A 15445-nucleotide genomic window follows, 5' to 3' on the forward strand; every position below is an offset into this window, starting at 1 on the left:
AGCAGTGGAGCGCCTCTTCCCCAGCCCCCTAAAGCATGGCTTTCCAGCAAGTTCCATGGGGCCTGTGCCGGACTTCAACTTCTCTACTATCCAATGAGCCACAGCCGTTCTCTCTCCAACCAGGTCTGGAGCTGGGGCTGGATGAGGGCCCTCCTGGCTGGGGGAGAAAGTGATTTCTCCAGGCCCTGGGGAGGAAGGCTGCTCCTTATGTCTGCTATTCCGAAATTCTTCAGAGTCCTCTTTACTTCTTACTGGCCAATCCCTTGTTACTCCAGCCCCCGGTTACAGTTAATAATTCTTTCTGTTAGAGTTTTCCCGTTCAAATTACTCTGTGCTTTCTCTCAGACGGAAACAGATCCCACATATCGTTATGAGGATCGGGAGGAGGGAGAGCGCTTAGCTCAGTGCCTGACCGGCAGGGAGGACTCAGAAAACAGCAGTGACATCATCGTCATCATCCCTGTCCTCGCCACCATCCTGTCTCCGCATCAGTATCTCTAGAACAGCCTCTTCCTTATTAGCCGTTGCTGTGCTTTCATAGTATGCATGGAGTTGGGGATCCCTCCACTCCTGCTGGACATGTGGACTGCTCCACATTTCCATGAGTACAAGCAGCCCTCTGAACCCCCTCTCCTAAGCACCAGCCACACGCTGTGCTCTGAAGCACTAACCTACAGTAACTCACGAATCGTCACACCGTGCCTGTTGTATTAGTTTCCACAAATTTAGTGGCTTAACACTAATTTATTATCTTACACTTCCGGATGCCAGAAATCTAAAGTGAAGGTGTTGGCTGGGCTGTGTCTCTTCTGAGGAGGGCAGGGGAGAGCCTGACTTTTCCAGCTTCTAGAAGGCTGCCTTTGTTCCTTGGCTCCCGACCCCTCCCTCACATTGCTCCGCCCTCTTGCTCCCACTGGCGTCTACTACTATGATCCGCCCATAGCATCAGGCCCACGAGGATAATCCAGGATAACCTCCCCATCTCAAGATCCTTGTCTTGACCACAACGGTGGAATCCCCTTTACCGTGTAGGGTAACTAGTCACAGGGTCCCGGGATTAAGAGGTGGACATATGTGAGCAGACTTTATTCACCCTACCTCACCTGCGGGATAAATACTATCATTCTACCCGTTTTACAGATGAAAAAACTGAGGTACGAGGAGAGTAAGTAACTTGGTCACGGTCACACAATTCGTAAGGAGCAGAGCTGGGATACCAGCAGCCTGGCTCCAAGATCCACATTCTCTCAACACACAACTTTGTATAAATCTTTGCATACTAGAGTGAGGATTTGTGTAGCCTACATTTCTAGAAGCAGAACTACTGGGGCGAACTTTAACAGGGGTTGCCAAGTTGTCCTTCCCTACAGCTCTGTCAGCTCCCACCAGCAGCACCTAAAATCCAGAAGTTCTCTTCACCCCAACTCCAGATGCCTTGAGGGCAGAATATTAATTGAATACACAAAACCAAAGGAGTTTTACGACTCCTTATCAACTTGGTAACTGAGAAATATTTCTCTTTCATGAAAGGAGAGGAACAATACCCTCCCATTCATAAAAAAAAAATTACAGTGGGAATAAAGAACCCTCAGTTTCCTGGGAAAAAATGAAAATATTTAGTTACCTTAATGTATTGCAGGACTGAAAATCCTATCCTCACCTTGACTGTGACCCCAGCTTTTTCTCCTTCTGCTCCGCCTCGTCAGAGGCACCGAGTTTGAGGGTGGGTTTGAGCAACTGGTATTACCCCCATTTTGCAGCTGATGACATAGGGGCTCACAATGCAAGGGCAAGGTGGGCACAAGGAGATGACTAGGGAAAGGGACGCTGTCCCCTTCCTAAGACGGTAGCCTCTCTGGGCCGAGTTCCACATTAGAAGAGCGTGAGTTAACAGAATCCGTAGGCAAGCTCTCTTTCCTGGTTCTTCCTTTGTGACTCTGCCTTCTGGTGTGGCCTGCCCAGCCTGTGCTAGGCTTGGCCCCTACCTCCCTGCTGTCCCTCTGTGCACTGGGGACTCCCAGATCCCCCCTCCCCCCAGCCCAGTGGCCTTCCCTTTCTGCACCTGTTTCCTCTCCAGGTGAGGCCCCCGTGCACTGCGCAGACCACACATTTGGTAGGTGCTAGGAGAACGTGCCACTAACTAAATGCCACCACATGAGCCCTATGTTCGTACACCGTCCCCTTCCACCGTGACTCCAAAGTGTCATCGCCACCATTTCACACTCCCAAATACACAGCTCAGGCTCTGGCTTCCGTCTTTGGTACAATAAAATTCTAGACTCTCTATTCTGGCATTCAAGACCTCTACTTGCCCCGCCCCCATGACCGTAAGCTCCCCACCCCGCAATATTGCAAATTCTGTATTCACAATGTTGTCACTGTCTTCCTATGGCAGCTACACAGGAAAATCTCCAGTGGTTATTTCTATCTTGCTCTGAGCAGCCAACACACTGTCCAACCCTCACTCTGTGTGACTGTCCCTCACAGGTACTTGGACAAGGAAAGGGAGACGATGAGTGCTGTGCTGAGTGGCTGTTCTCTGTCAGGTGAGGTGCCGGGTGCTGTTCATTCCAATGTACAGATGAGGGAACTAAGGCTTCCAGAGGATAAGGTGAGTTCCCACAGCCGGTGAGAGGGCCTGAGCAGGAAGTTGAACCCAGCTCTGCTGACATCGGTGTCCTTGCTCTTGAATCTGCTCCCAACTAACGTTTCATAATCAGTTCTAGGATCTCACCCACACTCCATAGGGTGTGGCTGCAGGACTGTCCCCAACGCTGGGTTCCCTGAGACCCTACCTGAAGGGGGGGTCATTGCCTGCCTAGTCTCTCCTGGACACTGGGCTCTGTCCAGCTAAGGGGCTGGATGCCCACTAGTGTGACTGGCATTTGAGCTGCTGACACCACTTTGCCACAGAAAACCCTCCTGCACAGGCAATGGAGGGTTGGAAAAGATGCTGGCCTTGTAGACCAGACAGCCAGGTCTGCTGGGCCCAGGAGAGCAGGGGCCCCTCCTGGCCCTCTGGCCTCTTCTGTACTTTCTGGGCTGTTCCTCCTCCACTCTTCTCTTGTTGCTGCTTCTTCCCTCCCTGCCACAGGATCCCTGGCCCTCCCCTGGACCTTTGCTTCATTCTCTGCCCCCGCCCCCCTCCCTGCTTCTCAGGGCCTCTGTCTCCTTGAGCTTCTTTCCTGGTCACTCAGTCATTCCACCAACACTGATGCGTCATTGGATCCTGGAGCTGCCCACTGGCTGGTGGGAGAGAACATCTGGCTCGGGGACAATTGTCCTCCCTAGGCCTCCATCTACCCCACTTCTCCTTCACCCCTTCACGTCTGTCTATGACTTCCTCTTCCGTCTCCCTATCTCTCCTCCTCCATGCCTCGGTTTCTCCATCCCCGGTCCCTTCTCAAGTTCTCATTCCCATAATAACGCAGGGAGGTGGACTCTGCTACCACCCACATTTTAGATATAAGGACACAGAGGCGCAGAGAGTTTGGGTGACCTGCCAGGGCCACACACCTGGTAACTGGTGGCGCCTGGCCAGCAAGTGCTTGGCTCCCGCTGCGTAGAGTTGGTCCCTTGCCCGCGGCCCCGCCCACCGATCCCGCCCACACCCCGCCCCTCGTCTGCTCCGCCCACCGACTCAGGCCCCGCCCCGCCCCGCCCCGCCCGGCTCGGCGGCCCGAGGACCCGGAGCAGAGGCGCTCCAGCCTGCGGCGGCGGCGGCGGCCACGATGTGGTTCTTTGCCCGGGACCCTGTCCGGGACTTCCCGTTCGAGCTCAGCCCGGACCCCCCCGAGGGCGGCCCGCCCGGGCCCTGGGTCCTGCACCGCGGCCGCAAGAAGGTGAGCGCGGCCCCGCTCCGCAGGCCGCGGCCGACCTCGGCCTCGCCTAGTCAGCGCCGCCGGCCCCGCCGCGTCGCGCCCCGCCTGACGTGGCCGCGGAGCCTCCGGGGCAACGGGCCGGGGGAGGGGGCCGGGCAGTGCAGACGTGGCGGGCGGAAGGACCGAGGGACGACAGGCGGACGGAACCGGGGTCACGTGGGCCCGGCTCAGTGTCGGAGGGCTGACCTGGGGAGAGACCGGAGGTAGCCCTCTCCTCCCCGCACTTGTCAGCTCTGGGGACCATCTCGGAGCTGGAGTGGTCGCCTGCGGCCCAGCCCACATCCCTCAGGGCCCTCTGCCCTCCCCCCAGGCCACAGGCAGTCCGGTGTCCATCTTCGTGTATGATGTGAAGCCCGGTGCCGACGAACAGACCCAAGTGGCCAAAGCTGCCTTCAAGCGCCTCAAAACTCTCCGGCACCCCAACATTCTGGCCTACATCGATGGGCTGGAGGTACCTGCTGCCCAGGCTGCCCCATCTCTGCCCCTCGATTTCTCCCAGTCTCCCAGTGAGGTCTTCTGGCTTCCTGGCCCTCAGCTTCCACCCCTTCTGCCTCAGCACCCCCAGATTTGATTCCCCCTTCTCCACCTGTCTTTCTGCGCCTCTTATCTACCCTTCCTCTCCCGCCATGTCCCCTTCTTCAGACAGACAAATGCCTCCATGTAGTGACAGAGGCAGTGACCCCACTGAAAATGTATCTCAAGGAGCGAGCCGAGGCCGGTGGCCTGAAGGAGCTGGAGCTGTCCTGGGGGCTGCACCAGATTGTGGTGAGGTGGGGGGCAGTGGTGACGAGAGCAGGGTGGGGGACTTCAGTTGCTGGAGTGTGATGGCTCCTTCCGCCCCCAGAAAGCCCTCAGCTTCCTGGTCAATGACTGCAGCCTCATCCACAACAACGTCTGCATGGCCGCTGTGTTCGTGGACCGCGCTGGCGAGTGGAAGCTGGGGGGCCTGGACTACATGTATTCATCCCAGGGCAATGGCGGGGGACCCCCCCGGAAGGGGGTCCCCGAACTTGAGCAGTATGACCCCCCGGAGTTGGCTGATGGCAGTGGCAGAGCAGCCAGAGAGAAATGGTGGGTGACTGGGGGCGGCATGCCCCAGCCTGCCCTATTCTGGAAGCTCCTGCAGCCTCGGGACCCCGCAGCTAGCTGGCAGTCCCCCTGTCCCCTGCTGCCCAGCTGGGGAGGGAACCGGAGTCCTCCGGGAGGTGGGGCAGAATAAACACGGGCTTTGCGTGTGTTTTGGTGGTTCTGAGTTTGAAAGATGTGTGACCTGGGTGGACGTTGTTGCTTCTCTGAGCCTTACTTTCTTTATCTGTTCAATGGGACTAATGAACCCTGCTTCTCAGGGCTGATGGCAGAATCAGCTGAGGGACATAGCTCAGGGTCTGCCATGTAGTGAGGTTCTGGTGCCCAAGGCAGGTTGGAGGCCTGTGCTAGCAGGTGGCAGGACCTCGAACAGCTCTGGTCACTACCCTGCCTCAGGTCAGCTGACATGTGGCGCCTGGGCTGCCTCATCTGGGAAGTCTTCAATGGACCCCTACCTCGGGCGGCTGCCCTGCGCAACCCGGGGAAGGTGAGTGTCTGCCCCAATCCCAGCTCCTCTCTGCCAGCCAGCCAGCCCTGCCCTGCCCTGACACTGAGCCTTCTCCCACAGATCCCCAAATCGCTGGTGCCCCATTACTGCGAGCTAGTTGGCGCCAACCCCAAGGTGCGTCCCAATCCCGCCCGCTTCCTGCAGAACTGCCGGGCGCCCGGTGGCTTCATGAACAACCGCTTTGTGGAGACCAACCTCTTTTTGGAAGAGATTCAGGTGAGCCCCCCAGCCCACCCCGGCCTTTGGTCCTGTGTTCTTCACCCTGGCCCGCCCTCCCCACTTTGTGGGCTCCCTCATAATTAGACCCTGGGAGACAAGCATGGACTATGGAGCCAGACTCTCCGGGCCTGAACCCTGGCTCCAGCTCTTACTGTGTGACCTGTCTGACACTTGTTACTAATAAGAGTACCTCCTTCAGAGGAGCTCGGTGAGGAGTCAGTGAGTTCGAAGTGCACAGTAGAGCGTCCGGCGCACAGTAGGTTCTCAGTGACTGCTCCTGGCACCCCACTGACTCCACCGTACATACTGGCCCTGACCCTGATGTGTGCCATGCCCAGTGTCTCTATGTGTGGTGGGCAGCAGGGTGGGAGGGAGAGTCAGACTCAGATCCCTGCCCTTAAGGATCGAGTAGGGAGTAAATGGACCAGGTACCCTCCCACGGGGACTCTCACAAGCAGAGAGGGACGGAAGATACATAAAAGGAAATCTGAACTCCCCGGGACAGGGATAAGTACCAGGAAGGAAAAGAGTGGGTCAGGGTGCTCAGGGAAAGGCTCTCTCAGGGCTGACATTTGAGCGGAAGAGTGGGAAGGTGGGAGCCATGGGGATGGTACTTGGGGAAGAATGTTCCAGGCCGGGGGAGCAGCCAATGGAAAGATGTGAGGAAGGGATTCTTGGCTTAATCTCCTTGAACTTCAGTTTCCATATCTGTATGATGGGGATAATAATAGTCTCTGCTGGCCCATAGGTTGTTGTAGGGAATGAAGGAGGAAGGCTCAGCCCCGGATACCTGCTCTGACCCGGCCGTGTGTGGGGCACACAGAAAGGTGACTGAGAATCTGGAGTTGGGGAGGAGGGACAGACACTTGCACAGACCTTGATGGAACAGGGCCCATGGACTCTTCAGAGCACAGGGGACCTGAGCTGCGTCTTGAGGCAGAAGCGCTGGAAACGCTGAGCCCCGTGCCTCCCGGGCAGCGTGGGGGCCGCAGGAACGTTGTTACGTGGAGTTCTCCTCACATGGCTGACTCTGCGAGGCTGCCCTGCTTAAGATGTGCTCCCTAGGAGATGGGTTGTTTCTGGCCAGTCTCAAGGAGAATGTGGAGGGCAGCGCCTAGGGGCCCCTCTTCCCGTCATGGGGCAGACCAGTGGAGAGAGCCCAGCTAGGCAGCCTGGAGTGTGGTTGGGCCTTTCTCTGGGCCTCGGCGTCCCACGAGCCCTGCCATCAGAGCACAAAGCGTGCCTCCCACCCGACTAAGCTGCTCGGGTGCCAGGCAGGTGCTCGGCCCCAGCCAGAGGTCAGCTTTTCTGGGCCAGGCAGCAGCTTGGGGAATGAGGGTACAGTAGTGAGCACAGGAACTTCGGAAGCATACAGCACTGGGTCACAAGCCCTGCGCAGTCACTCCTGGCTGGTGACCTTGAGCCTCAGCCTCCTTGCGTGTACACGAGGGGATGGGCACCTCTTCACGGGGTGCAGCACAGTGGAGCTGCCAGACCACTGAGGCACACTTTTCCCTGACTGCTTTCTAGCTGTGTGACTGTGGGCCGATTCCTTGCCCTCTCTGTGCCTCAGCTTCCTTGGTGGATTAAATGTGGATTATGTTGGCACCTGTCTCATAAAGTTGTGCGGGGATTACTTAACCCGCATAAAGGTTTTAGTATATTACTCTGGCTGGCCTGTAGGCTGGCCTCAGGAAATGGGAGTTGTGGGGATGACAGCCTCAGGGAGGTTGGGGGGATCATTGAGTTGACAGCCTGGCCTGTCTGGATTCAGTGGGAGGACCCAGTCTGGGGGTCAGCTGCGCGTCATCCCTGCCTTCCCCAAAGCTTGCCACGAACGCCAACCCAGCCAGGGCCAGGGGGATGGACTGAGCCCCCGTCCCCTCTCTGAGCCTTAGTTTCCTCATCTGTGCCCTGGGGTTAATGGTACTCACACTTCGGGTTATCGTGAGGAGTAGAGGCAAGGCTGACAAAGGGCCTGATGCCCCAAGCGGCTGCTTTCCGGCAACAGGTCAGTGCGGTGGTGGGAGTGACGATCACCGACTGACGAGGCCGCCACCGCGTGAGGCGCTGAGCCGGCAGCTCTCCTGCACACAGCAGCTCTGTGAGGTGGTGTAGTTACTGTCCCGTTTCACAGATGGAGGACTTATCCCAGGTCACATGGCTACTGACAGGGGGAGTTGGGATTTGAACCCAGCCCTGTTGGGCTCCAGAGCCCATAAGCTTCGGTTCTCTTTCAGGTGACGGGGGGACCCCCTGTCCTTGCCCGTAGCTGAGGAGTGGCGTGACTAGGCTGATCTCCTACCTGTGTCCTGTCCTTGCTCCCCCAGATCAAAGAGCCGGCGGAGAAGCAGAAGTTCTTCCAAGAGCTGAGCAAGAGCCTAGACTCTTTCCCTGAGGATTTCTGCCGGCACAAGGTGCTGCCCCAGCTGCTGACTGCCTTCGAGTTTGGCAACGCAGGAGCCGTCGTGCTCACACCCCTCTTCAAGGTGGGTGGGGGCTGTGGGACCCAGACTCTGGCTGGGTGGGTCCGAATGGCAAAAGAGAAGGCTCTGGGGGAGGGACAGCCTGGTGAGGGCAGACCCATCTCTCTCTCTCTCTCACACACACACACGTGCGCGTGTGCTGCTGACATCCCGTTGCTTCAGCGATCCAGGGCCACCCGATCAGCTGTCAGCGAGGCTGTGGGGACTTCTTGTCCTTGGGGAGAAGAAACCCTGTGCCTCTAAAATTCTTTTTCCGAAGCCCCTTACTTCAGAGCCTATAGAACTTCTTGCCTTTCCCCCAGACAGCACCCTTGGTCTGACTTGTGCACCCTGGTTTCCAAGGCCCAGGAGATCACCTGCTCACCACCCCACTTTCCATCGTCCCTCCTGACCACTTGGCACTCTGTTCTTTTGACTTCTAGGGGCTGGATCCTCCCCACCTTCCTCAGACCCCAGCCCACCCTTACCTGGGCACGTGCCATTCCCCACTCTGTCCACCCTGGGAAAACACTTTTCCCTGAAGGGGGAAGATAGTAAGCAAATCCTGTATGGCTGGGAAGCTCCAGAAATTTTAGAATTATGGCTAGAATTGTGTGTGCGTGTGTGTCCGTGTAGTGGATTGGTGCCTGATTACACGGAGGGGCACAGACCTTTCCTCAGCCCCCTGTGAGGCTGCCTTGACCCAGAAAGGTGAAGGGCAGGGCTGCCTGAGATGGAGTATGGGCGGAGGGGCTGCCGGACAAGTGCCTGACTCCCTCCACCCTCCTCCCCTCCCCACCCTGGGAAATGAGCAGGGAGCCCAAGGAAAGAAAAGGAGCCCATTAAAGTCACCCCACTTCTGGGGATGTAGCTGAGCCCCCTCCTCCTGCTCTTTCCTGAAGGTGGGCAAGTTTCTCAGCGCTGAGGAATATCAGCAGAAGATCATCCCGGTTGTGGTCAAGATGTTCTCATCCACCGACCGGGCCATGCGCATCCGCCTCCTGCAGCAGGTGGGGCTGTGGTTAGACCCTGCCCCCTCTACCCCGCCCGGACCCCACCTGGGCCGCTGGGGAGACCCCTGCCTCACCTCCAGCCCCAGGCAGGTGGCTGGAGCCCCTGCCCTGGCACCCTGGAACTTTCCCCCAAACACACACAGGCGAGGGACTGGTAAGGCCAGGCTCTTAGGAAATCGAGGCCATCACGGGGCTCATTGGCAGCTTTGGGAAGGCGCAGCCTACCCAGACTGTAGGCCTTCTCCCTGCAACCCAGTCTCTTGGCTTGGTCACTTGAGCCATTTAGAGTGGGGATAGTGTCTCTCCTGCCAACGCCAGGGCAGTTGGGAGCATCAGACATGATCTGTGGGATCGAGGGTGGGGCCCTCTTAGGAGCCAGGAATTCCTAGCGGCTCCAAGGTATCATTCCCTCCCCAACTGCCATTTTTGGTGGGTGGGGGATGGGAGGGAGGTCATAATCCCTTTTACAGAAGAGGCAGTGGAGGCTCTCAGAAGGCATGTGGTGCAGGACCAGAGGCCAGACCCTCCAGCTCCCAGTCCTTGGTTCTTCCCAGCACCCTCCTGGCCTCTCCTCCTCACTCCACATGGTCCTAAGACCAGAGAAAGGCCAGATGCGAGGTGGAGGGCTCAGGAGAACCACCTGGCTGGCCAGTGCCTGTGTAGGGGGTTAACCAAGCCACGAAATGGGCCGGTGGCCATGGTCAGGCAAGGAGGGGCCGACTGTGTTTTCACTCCGACCGGGCCGCAGATGGAGCAGTTTATCCAGTACCTGGACGAGCCGACGGTCAACACACAGATCTTCCCCCACGTGGTGCACGGCTTCCTGGACACCAACCCTGCCATCCGAGAGCAGACAGTCAAGGTAGGTGTGCCCGGGGTTTCCAAGGCCCGGAGGGGCTCACATGACAACTCAGAGACCTTGGTTTGGGCCTGTGCGTCTGAGCGGGTTAAGGGAGGGGCAGGCGCCGTCCTGCACGTAGGTCCAGACTCTGGGTGCAGCTCAGCAGCTGGTGGGGGAGCAGGATGGGCCTGGCCTGTGGTCCTCCGTGCAGCAGACCCTGGCTGGGGCGCTCTCTGTGCCCAGCCCTGTGGCCCATGCTGGGGTGCAGGGTGTCTCATGGAACTGCTTTTTGAGGTGATGGGGAGTGGGCTTGCCAGACAGTAAACACAATTAGAACAGATATGTTAGGGAGTGCCTGGGTGGCTCAGTAGCTTGACTGACTCCTGATTTCGGCTCAGGTCATGCATGATCTCAGAGTCCTGAGATCGAGCCCCGCATGGAGTGTGCTTCTCCCTCTCCCTCTGCTCCTCCCCCCTGCTCATGCGCACGCGCATCCGCTCTCTTTCTAAAATAAATAAAATCTTAAAAAAAAAAAAAAGTTATGTTAGAAAGTCACAGAGTGTGGGGGCGCCTGGGTGGCACAGCGGTTAAGCCTCTGCCTTCGGCTCAGGGCGTGATCCCGGCATTATGGGATCGAGCCCCACATCAGGCTCCTCCGCTGGGAGCCTGCTTCTTCCTCTCCCACTCCTCCTGCTTGTGTTCCCTCTCTCGCTGGCTGTCTCTCTCTCTGTCAAATAATTAAATAAAATCTTAAAAAAAAAAAAAGTCACAGAGTATGAAGAGAAGGGTTTGCAGTTTTAACAACAGCCGTCAGGGAAGACTTTGCTAAGGAGGTATCATTGAAGGAAAGGAGGCAAGGGATCGGGCTACGGGGAGATGGGATCGAGAAGAAATGTGTTCCCTGGAGAAGGAGTGTGTGCAGAGATCTTGATGCCAACATGTGCCTGGAGTGGAGAAGTAGCCACAGGAGGGTTAGCGTGGCCGAAGGGGCATGGGGGAGAGAGGTGGAGTCCGAGAGGTCGTGGTGGCTCCGATCTGAATGGTAGTAGCAGGTGGTCAGAAGGGGCCACGTTCCAAAGGTGGGGCAGACGGTATGTGCCGATGGGTGGCTGTGGAGCCAAGTATGGTTTCTGGCCTCCGGTGGCCTCTGGGCGACCGGAAGGTGAAGTTACCATTTACCAAGAAGCGTGGGAGCTGCAGGTTTGCGGGCAGAGGTCGGTCTGCTCTTGGCCATGTCTATCAGGCAGGTGCATGTGTCTGTTTGGCCACTGGTAATAATACGTGTGTGAAGTTTAAGGCAGAAGCCTGGGCCCGAGGTGCTCGGCATTGGCATTGTCCTAATAAGAGCAGTCAAAGCCACAAAGTGGGTGAGATCACTGGGGGTGAGGTGTACAAGAGAAGGGGCCTGGGGAGCAGCTCTGGGGGTCTGAACAGTAGGATCTCAGCCACAGGAGACTGAGAAGGAGCAGCCATCGAGGTCAGGGGAGAACCAGGAGAGGGCGGGCTCCTGGAGGACCAGAGATGGAAGTCTCAAGGAGGAAGGAGAACTTGGGGGTGTCACAGCTGCTGAGGGGTCAAATTTGGTTTGGATGGAGACTTGGCCACTGGATTTAGCAACACGGAGGTCCCTGGTGACCTCCTCTCGAGCCAGTTGGTAGAGTGTGGTGGGGGGTGTTTCTGTGGAAGTCTGAGTCAAGTGCACGCAAGAGAGAGCAGACGGAGAGACGGGAGACAGGAGTGTGAACAAACACGGAGGTTTTGCGGTGAAGGGGACAGAGAAGTGTCTCCTTCCTCAGCGCCCTGGGTAGGGGCCACGACCAGGTTGGGAGGTAGGTCTGGGGGGGCCTTGGCGGGTCCTGTCAGAGCCCAGGGTCACTGTTGGCCTCCACACCCTCCCAGGAGGCTGCTCCTACACGTGGCCCTTTGCTGGCTATGGCCCCCAATTTCCACACTCCCCCACCCTGCAGTCCATGCTGCTCCTGGCCCCGAAGCTGAACGAGGCCAACCTCAACGTGGAGCTGATGAAGCACTTCGCACGGCTGCAGGCCAAGGATGAACAGGGCCCCATTCGCTGCAACACTACCGTCTGCCTGGGCAAAATCGGCTCCTACCTCAGTGCCAGCGTGAGTGCCCTGCCCACAAACTGAGACTTCTGTCACTGCCTGAGGACCACAGCGGCCTCTAGGGCCAGGCCTCCTTGTGCAGCCCTAATGTCTGAGGGGCAGATGGTGATGGATCTGGGAACCGAACCCGGACTCGCTTGGCCCCGTGGCCCGTGTGCCTTCCCTCAGCCAGCGTTTGCAAATGCAGACGTCTGCAGTGCCCGGACAGTTAGCAGGAATGAATGAATGAATGAATGAATGAATGAATGAATGGTGTCAGCGGTGCAGGCCTCAGCCCCAGGGCAGCTGCTGCTCCAGCCCCCGCTGTCCTGGCAGCAGGAACCCACTGCTGTGGGAGGAGAAGCCAAGATTGAGTTTTAAGTAAAAAAAGTCTCCTCATTTGTTAGGGATTAGCTCACATTTTTCAGACTCGGGCGGGCGGCGGGGGGGGGGCACTGTGCTCTGGGAAGCAGGTCTGGCAGTGGGTCCCATTACTGACCCTGCACTCAGGAGCCCTCTCCCTTGCCCCTCCCCAGACCAGACACAGGGTCCTCACCTCCGCCTTCAGCCGGGCCACTAAGGATCCATTTGCACCTTCCCGGGTGGCGGGTGTCCTGGGCTTTGCTGCCACCCACAACCTCTACTCGATGAACGACTGTGCCCACAAGATCCTGCCTGTGCTCTGTGGCCTCACCGTGGATCCCGAGAAATCGGTGCGAGACCAGGTGAGGCACAGCTGGGCCCGGGCTCTGGAGCTGGGGCTCTGGGGGATAGCTGGGCCCTGGCTGGCCCGGTGGGCTCACGGGAACCCTGGAGGCCCCAGCTCTGCCCCTTACTACCCCACAGGCCTTCAAGGCCATTCGAAGCTTCCTGTCCAAACTGGAGTCTGTGTCAGAGGACCCCACCCAGCTGGCTGAAGTGGGTGAGTGGCCCACACTCATGTTCCCTCTTCCTCCCACCACATCTTTGACCGTCACCTGTCATGGCCCCCTTCCACCTCACTGGAGTATCTGGAAGCTAGAAGAACCCAGGGAGCAGACAGGACACCATTGCTCCTCACCACCCCATCTCACCGATGGGGGAGCACAGGCCTGGAGAAGGGGGGCCACTAGAAGTTGCTCTGTGTTAGTTACTGCCTTCTTGTCATCTTCCCCATGAGAGCCTGGCGTGACTGTCCCTGTCTCTCTCTCCTGTCGCTGCCCAGAGAAGGATGTCCACGCAGCCTCCAGCCCCGGAATGGGAGGAGCCGCAGCCAGCTGGGCAGGCTGGGCTGTGACAGGAGTCTCCTCACTCACCTCCAAGCTGATCCGTGCACACCCAACAGCCGCCCCAGCCGAGACCAACGTCCCCCAGAGACCCACGCCCGAGGGTGAGTGTCCCACAGTGGCTGAGTCAGTGACTGAGAGGGCTTGGGGGTGCTGGCACCCAGGATCTCTTCCCGTCTGGCCTCCCCTGGGGTGGTGGTGGGGACATGGCTGACAGGGCAGGGCTTAGTCCCCTCACGAGCTTCTCCCTACACCTTCCTCCTACCCCAGCAACCTCTCCCTGTTTTGAGACCTTCCTGGGTCCCAGTATATGGGAGCTCAGTGAGCCTCTGCTCCTCAGGACTTCCTGCCCCGGCCCCCACCCTTGTCCCCGCCACACCCACAACCCCAGGCCACTGGGAGACGCAAGAGGAGGGCACAGACACGGCGGAGGACAGCAGTGCTGCCGACAGATGGGACGATGAAGACTGGGGCAGCCTGGAGGTGAGTGGGGCTCAGGGGGTCTCCCCAGGTGACTCCAGCTCAAAGGTTATCAGCTGCCTTCAAGGAGCTCAAGTGGCCTTGGCTGGAGTCACGCCTGTCCTCATCTGCACAGCATCCCTGGTGAGGAGGTGTCATGGAGTGGCCCTTGTGGGTTAGAGCTGGCAGCTGACACCCACTAAACTCCAAAGGCCCCTGGGAGCAGGGCTGGAAATGGAAGTCCCGGTGGGCGGTTTTGGGGACAGCCCAGTGGTCTTTCTCACTCTCTTCTCCCCATCCTTCCCTCACTAGCTCCATTGGTCAGCAAGGAGAGGCCATTCCCAGGCCTACGGGGGGTGGGGGAGTGGGCTGAGGATGGAGGAGGGCTACCCTGAAGGGCATGGGGGCAGACCTCTGGGCCCGATTTCTCCACCTGCTGAGAGCAGTCTCTGGCCTGGGGCTGCGGGGAGGGGTGTGGAACAGCGAGATCTTATTCCCCAGCCTCAGAGGAGTGAAGGCACATCCACCCTAGAGATGGGAAACAAGACTTGAGGAGCAAATGAGATGGAATGCAAAAGAAGAAGGGGTGGAGCCCATGGCTGGGAAGGGGCTGGCAGGCTTCCTTGCCCTTTGGGTGGGCGCTGGAGTGCCTATGGCCATCCTCTCCTTCCCACACTGCAGCAGGAGGCCGAATCTGTGTTGGCCCAGCAGGAAGACTGGAGTACTGGGGGCCAGGCTAGCCGTGCTGGGCAGGTAAGCAGGGTGGGACACGGGTGTTCCTATGGCGGGTGGGGCCAGGTCTCCCCCACCCCATCGGGCACTACCTCCCTACCTTCTGCAGACCAGCAACCTGGACGCCAAATCCCCTGAGTCAGACTGGAGCAGCTGGGAAGCTGAGGGCTCATGGGAACAGGGCTGGCAGGAGCCAAGTCCCCCAGAGCCGCCCCCTGAAGGCACAAGGCTGGCCAGCGAGTATAACTGGGGTGGCCCGGAGCCCAGTGACAAAGGTGATCCCTTTGCTGCCGTGTCCGCACGACGGGAAGCTGGCGCCCAGGTACGTGGCACCCGTCTGGGCAAGGGTACAGAATGGGGTGGGCCTCAGCTGGGAGTGCACCCCCACTCCAGCCCCACTTCCCTTTCAGCTGAAACCTGATTCATGGGGTGATGACAACTGGGAGGGCCTGGAGACAGAGAGCCGTAAGTGCTTCCCCTTGAAGGGCTGATGGGCTAGGGCTGTTGACCTTGGGGCAGGTGCAGGCTGGGCAGCCGAGCCCCCTGTGCTCCTGAAGCCCTCAGCCCACTTTCTCCTGCTCCCAGGGCAAGGGAAGGCCGAGCTGGCCCGGAAGAAGCGGGAGGAGCGTCGGCGGGAGATGGAGGCCAAACGCGCAGAGAAGAAGGCGGCCAAGGGCCCCATGAAGCTGGGAACCCGGAAGCTGGACTGAACGGCGGGTGTGGGCGCTTGCAGCCGCGGAGAGCGGGCCCCGTGGATGTATTTATTGTACAAACCATGCCAGCCCGGCCAGTCCGGCCAGGCACATCTCACGTGTACATAATCAGAGCCACAATAAATTCTATTTCACACCCCTGTGCTGGGCTCAGTGTAGCC

The 15445-nt window shown here is 58.6% G+C and overlaps 1 protein-coding gene across 2 annotated transcripts; it reads left to right on the plus strand.

The window, feature by feature from the left end:
• Window positions 1-3660: 3660 nt before the first annotated feature.
• SCYL1 (SCY1 like pseudokinase 1) lies at window positions 3661-15420 on the plus strand. Of its 2 annotated transcripts, none has more exons than XM_026483233.3 (18): window positions 3661-3842; window positions 4192-4332; window positions 4524-4646; window positions 4726-4952; window positions 5364-5454; window positions 5536-5691; window positions 8025-8183; window positions 9062-9169; window positions 9921-10034; window positions 11981-12136; window positions 12652-12840; window positions 12962-13037; window positions 13320-13484; window positions 13721-13863; window positions 14521-14592; window positions 14681-14893; window positions 14982-15036; window positions 15157-15420. In XM_026483233.3, the coding sequence occupies exons 1-18, from the start codon at window positions 3732-3734 to the stop codon at window positions 15279-15281; spliced, it is 2424 nt and encodes an 807-aa protein (XP_026339018.1). In that variant the 5' UTR covers window positions 3661-3731; the 3' UTR covers window positions 15282-15420. The 2 variants fall into 2 exon arrangements, with proteins under 2 accessions (XP_026339018.1, XP_044234295.1); XM_044378360.3 differs by having other exon boundaries at window positions 3665-3842; window positions 14524-14592.
• Window positions 15421-15445: the final 25 nt, after the last annotated feature.

Source organism: Ursus arctos, unplaced genomic scaffold (assembly GCF_023065955.2).
Source record: "Ursus arctos isolate Adak ecotype North America unplaced genomic scaffold, UrsArc2.0 scaffold_23, whole genome shotgun sequence".
NCBI classification, from domain to species: Eukaryota; Metazoa; Chordata; class Mammalia; order Carnivora; family Ursidae; genus Ursus; species Ursus arctos.

Coding starts and splice junctions, on each gene's coding strand:
- SCYL1 (XM_026483233.3), top strand. CDS start 3,732: ATGTGGTTCTTTGCCCGGGACCCTGTCCGGGACTTCCCGTTCGAGCTC. Junction 8,184..9,061: donor TGCTCACACCCCTCTTCAAG/GTGGGTGGGGGC, acceptor TCTTTCCTGAAG/GTGGGCAAGTTTCTCAGCGC. Junction 12,841..12,961: donor AGAAATCGGTGCGAGACCAG/GTGAGGCACAGC, acceptor ACTACCCCACAG/GCCTTCAAGGCCATTCGAAG.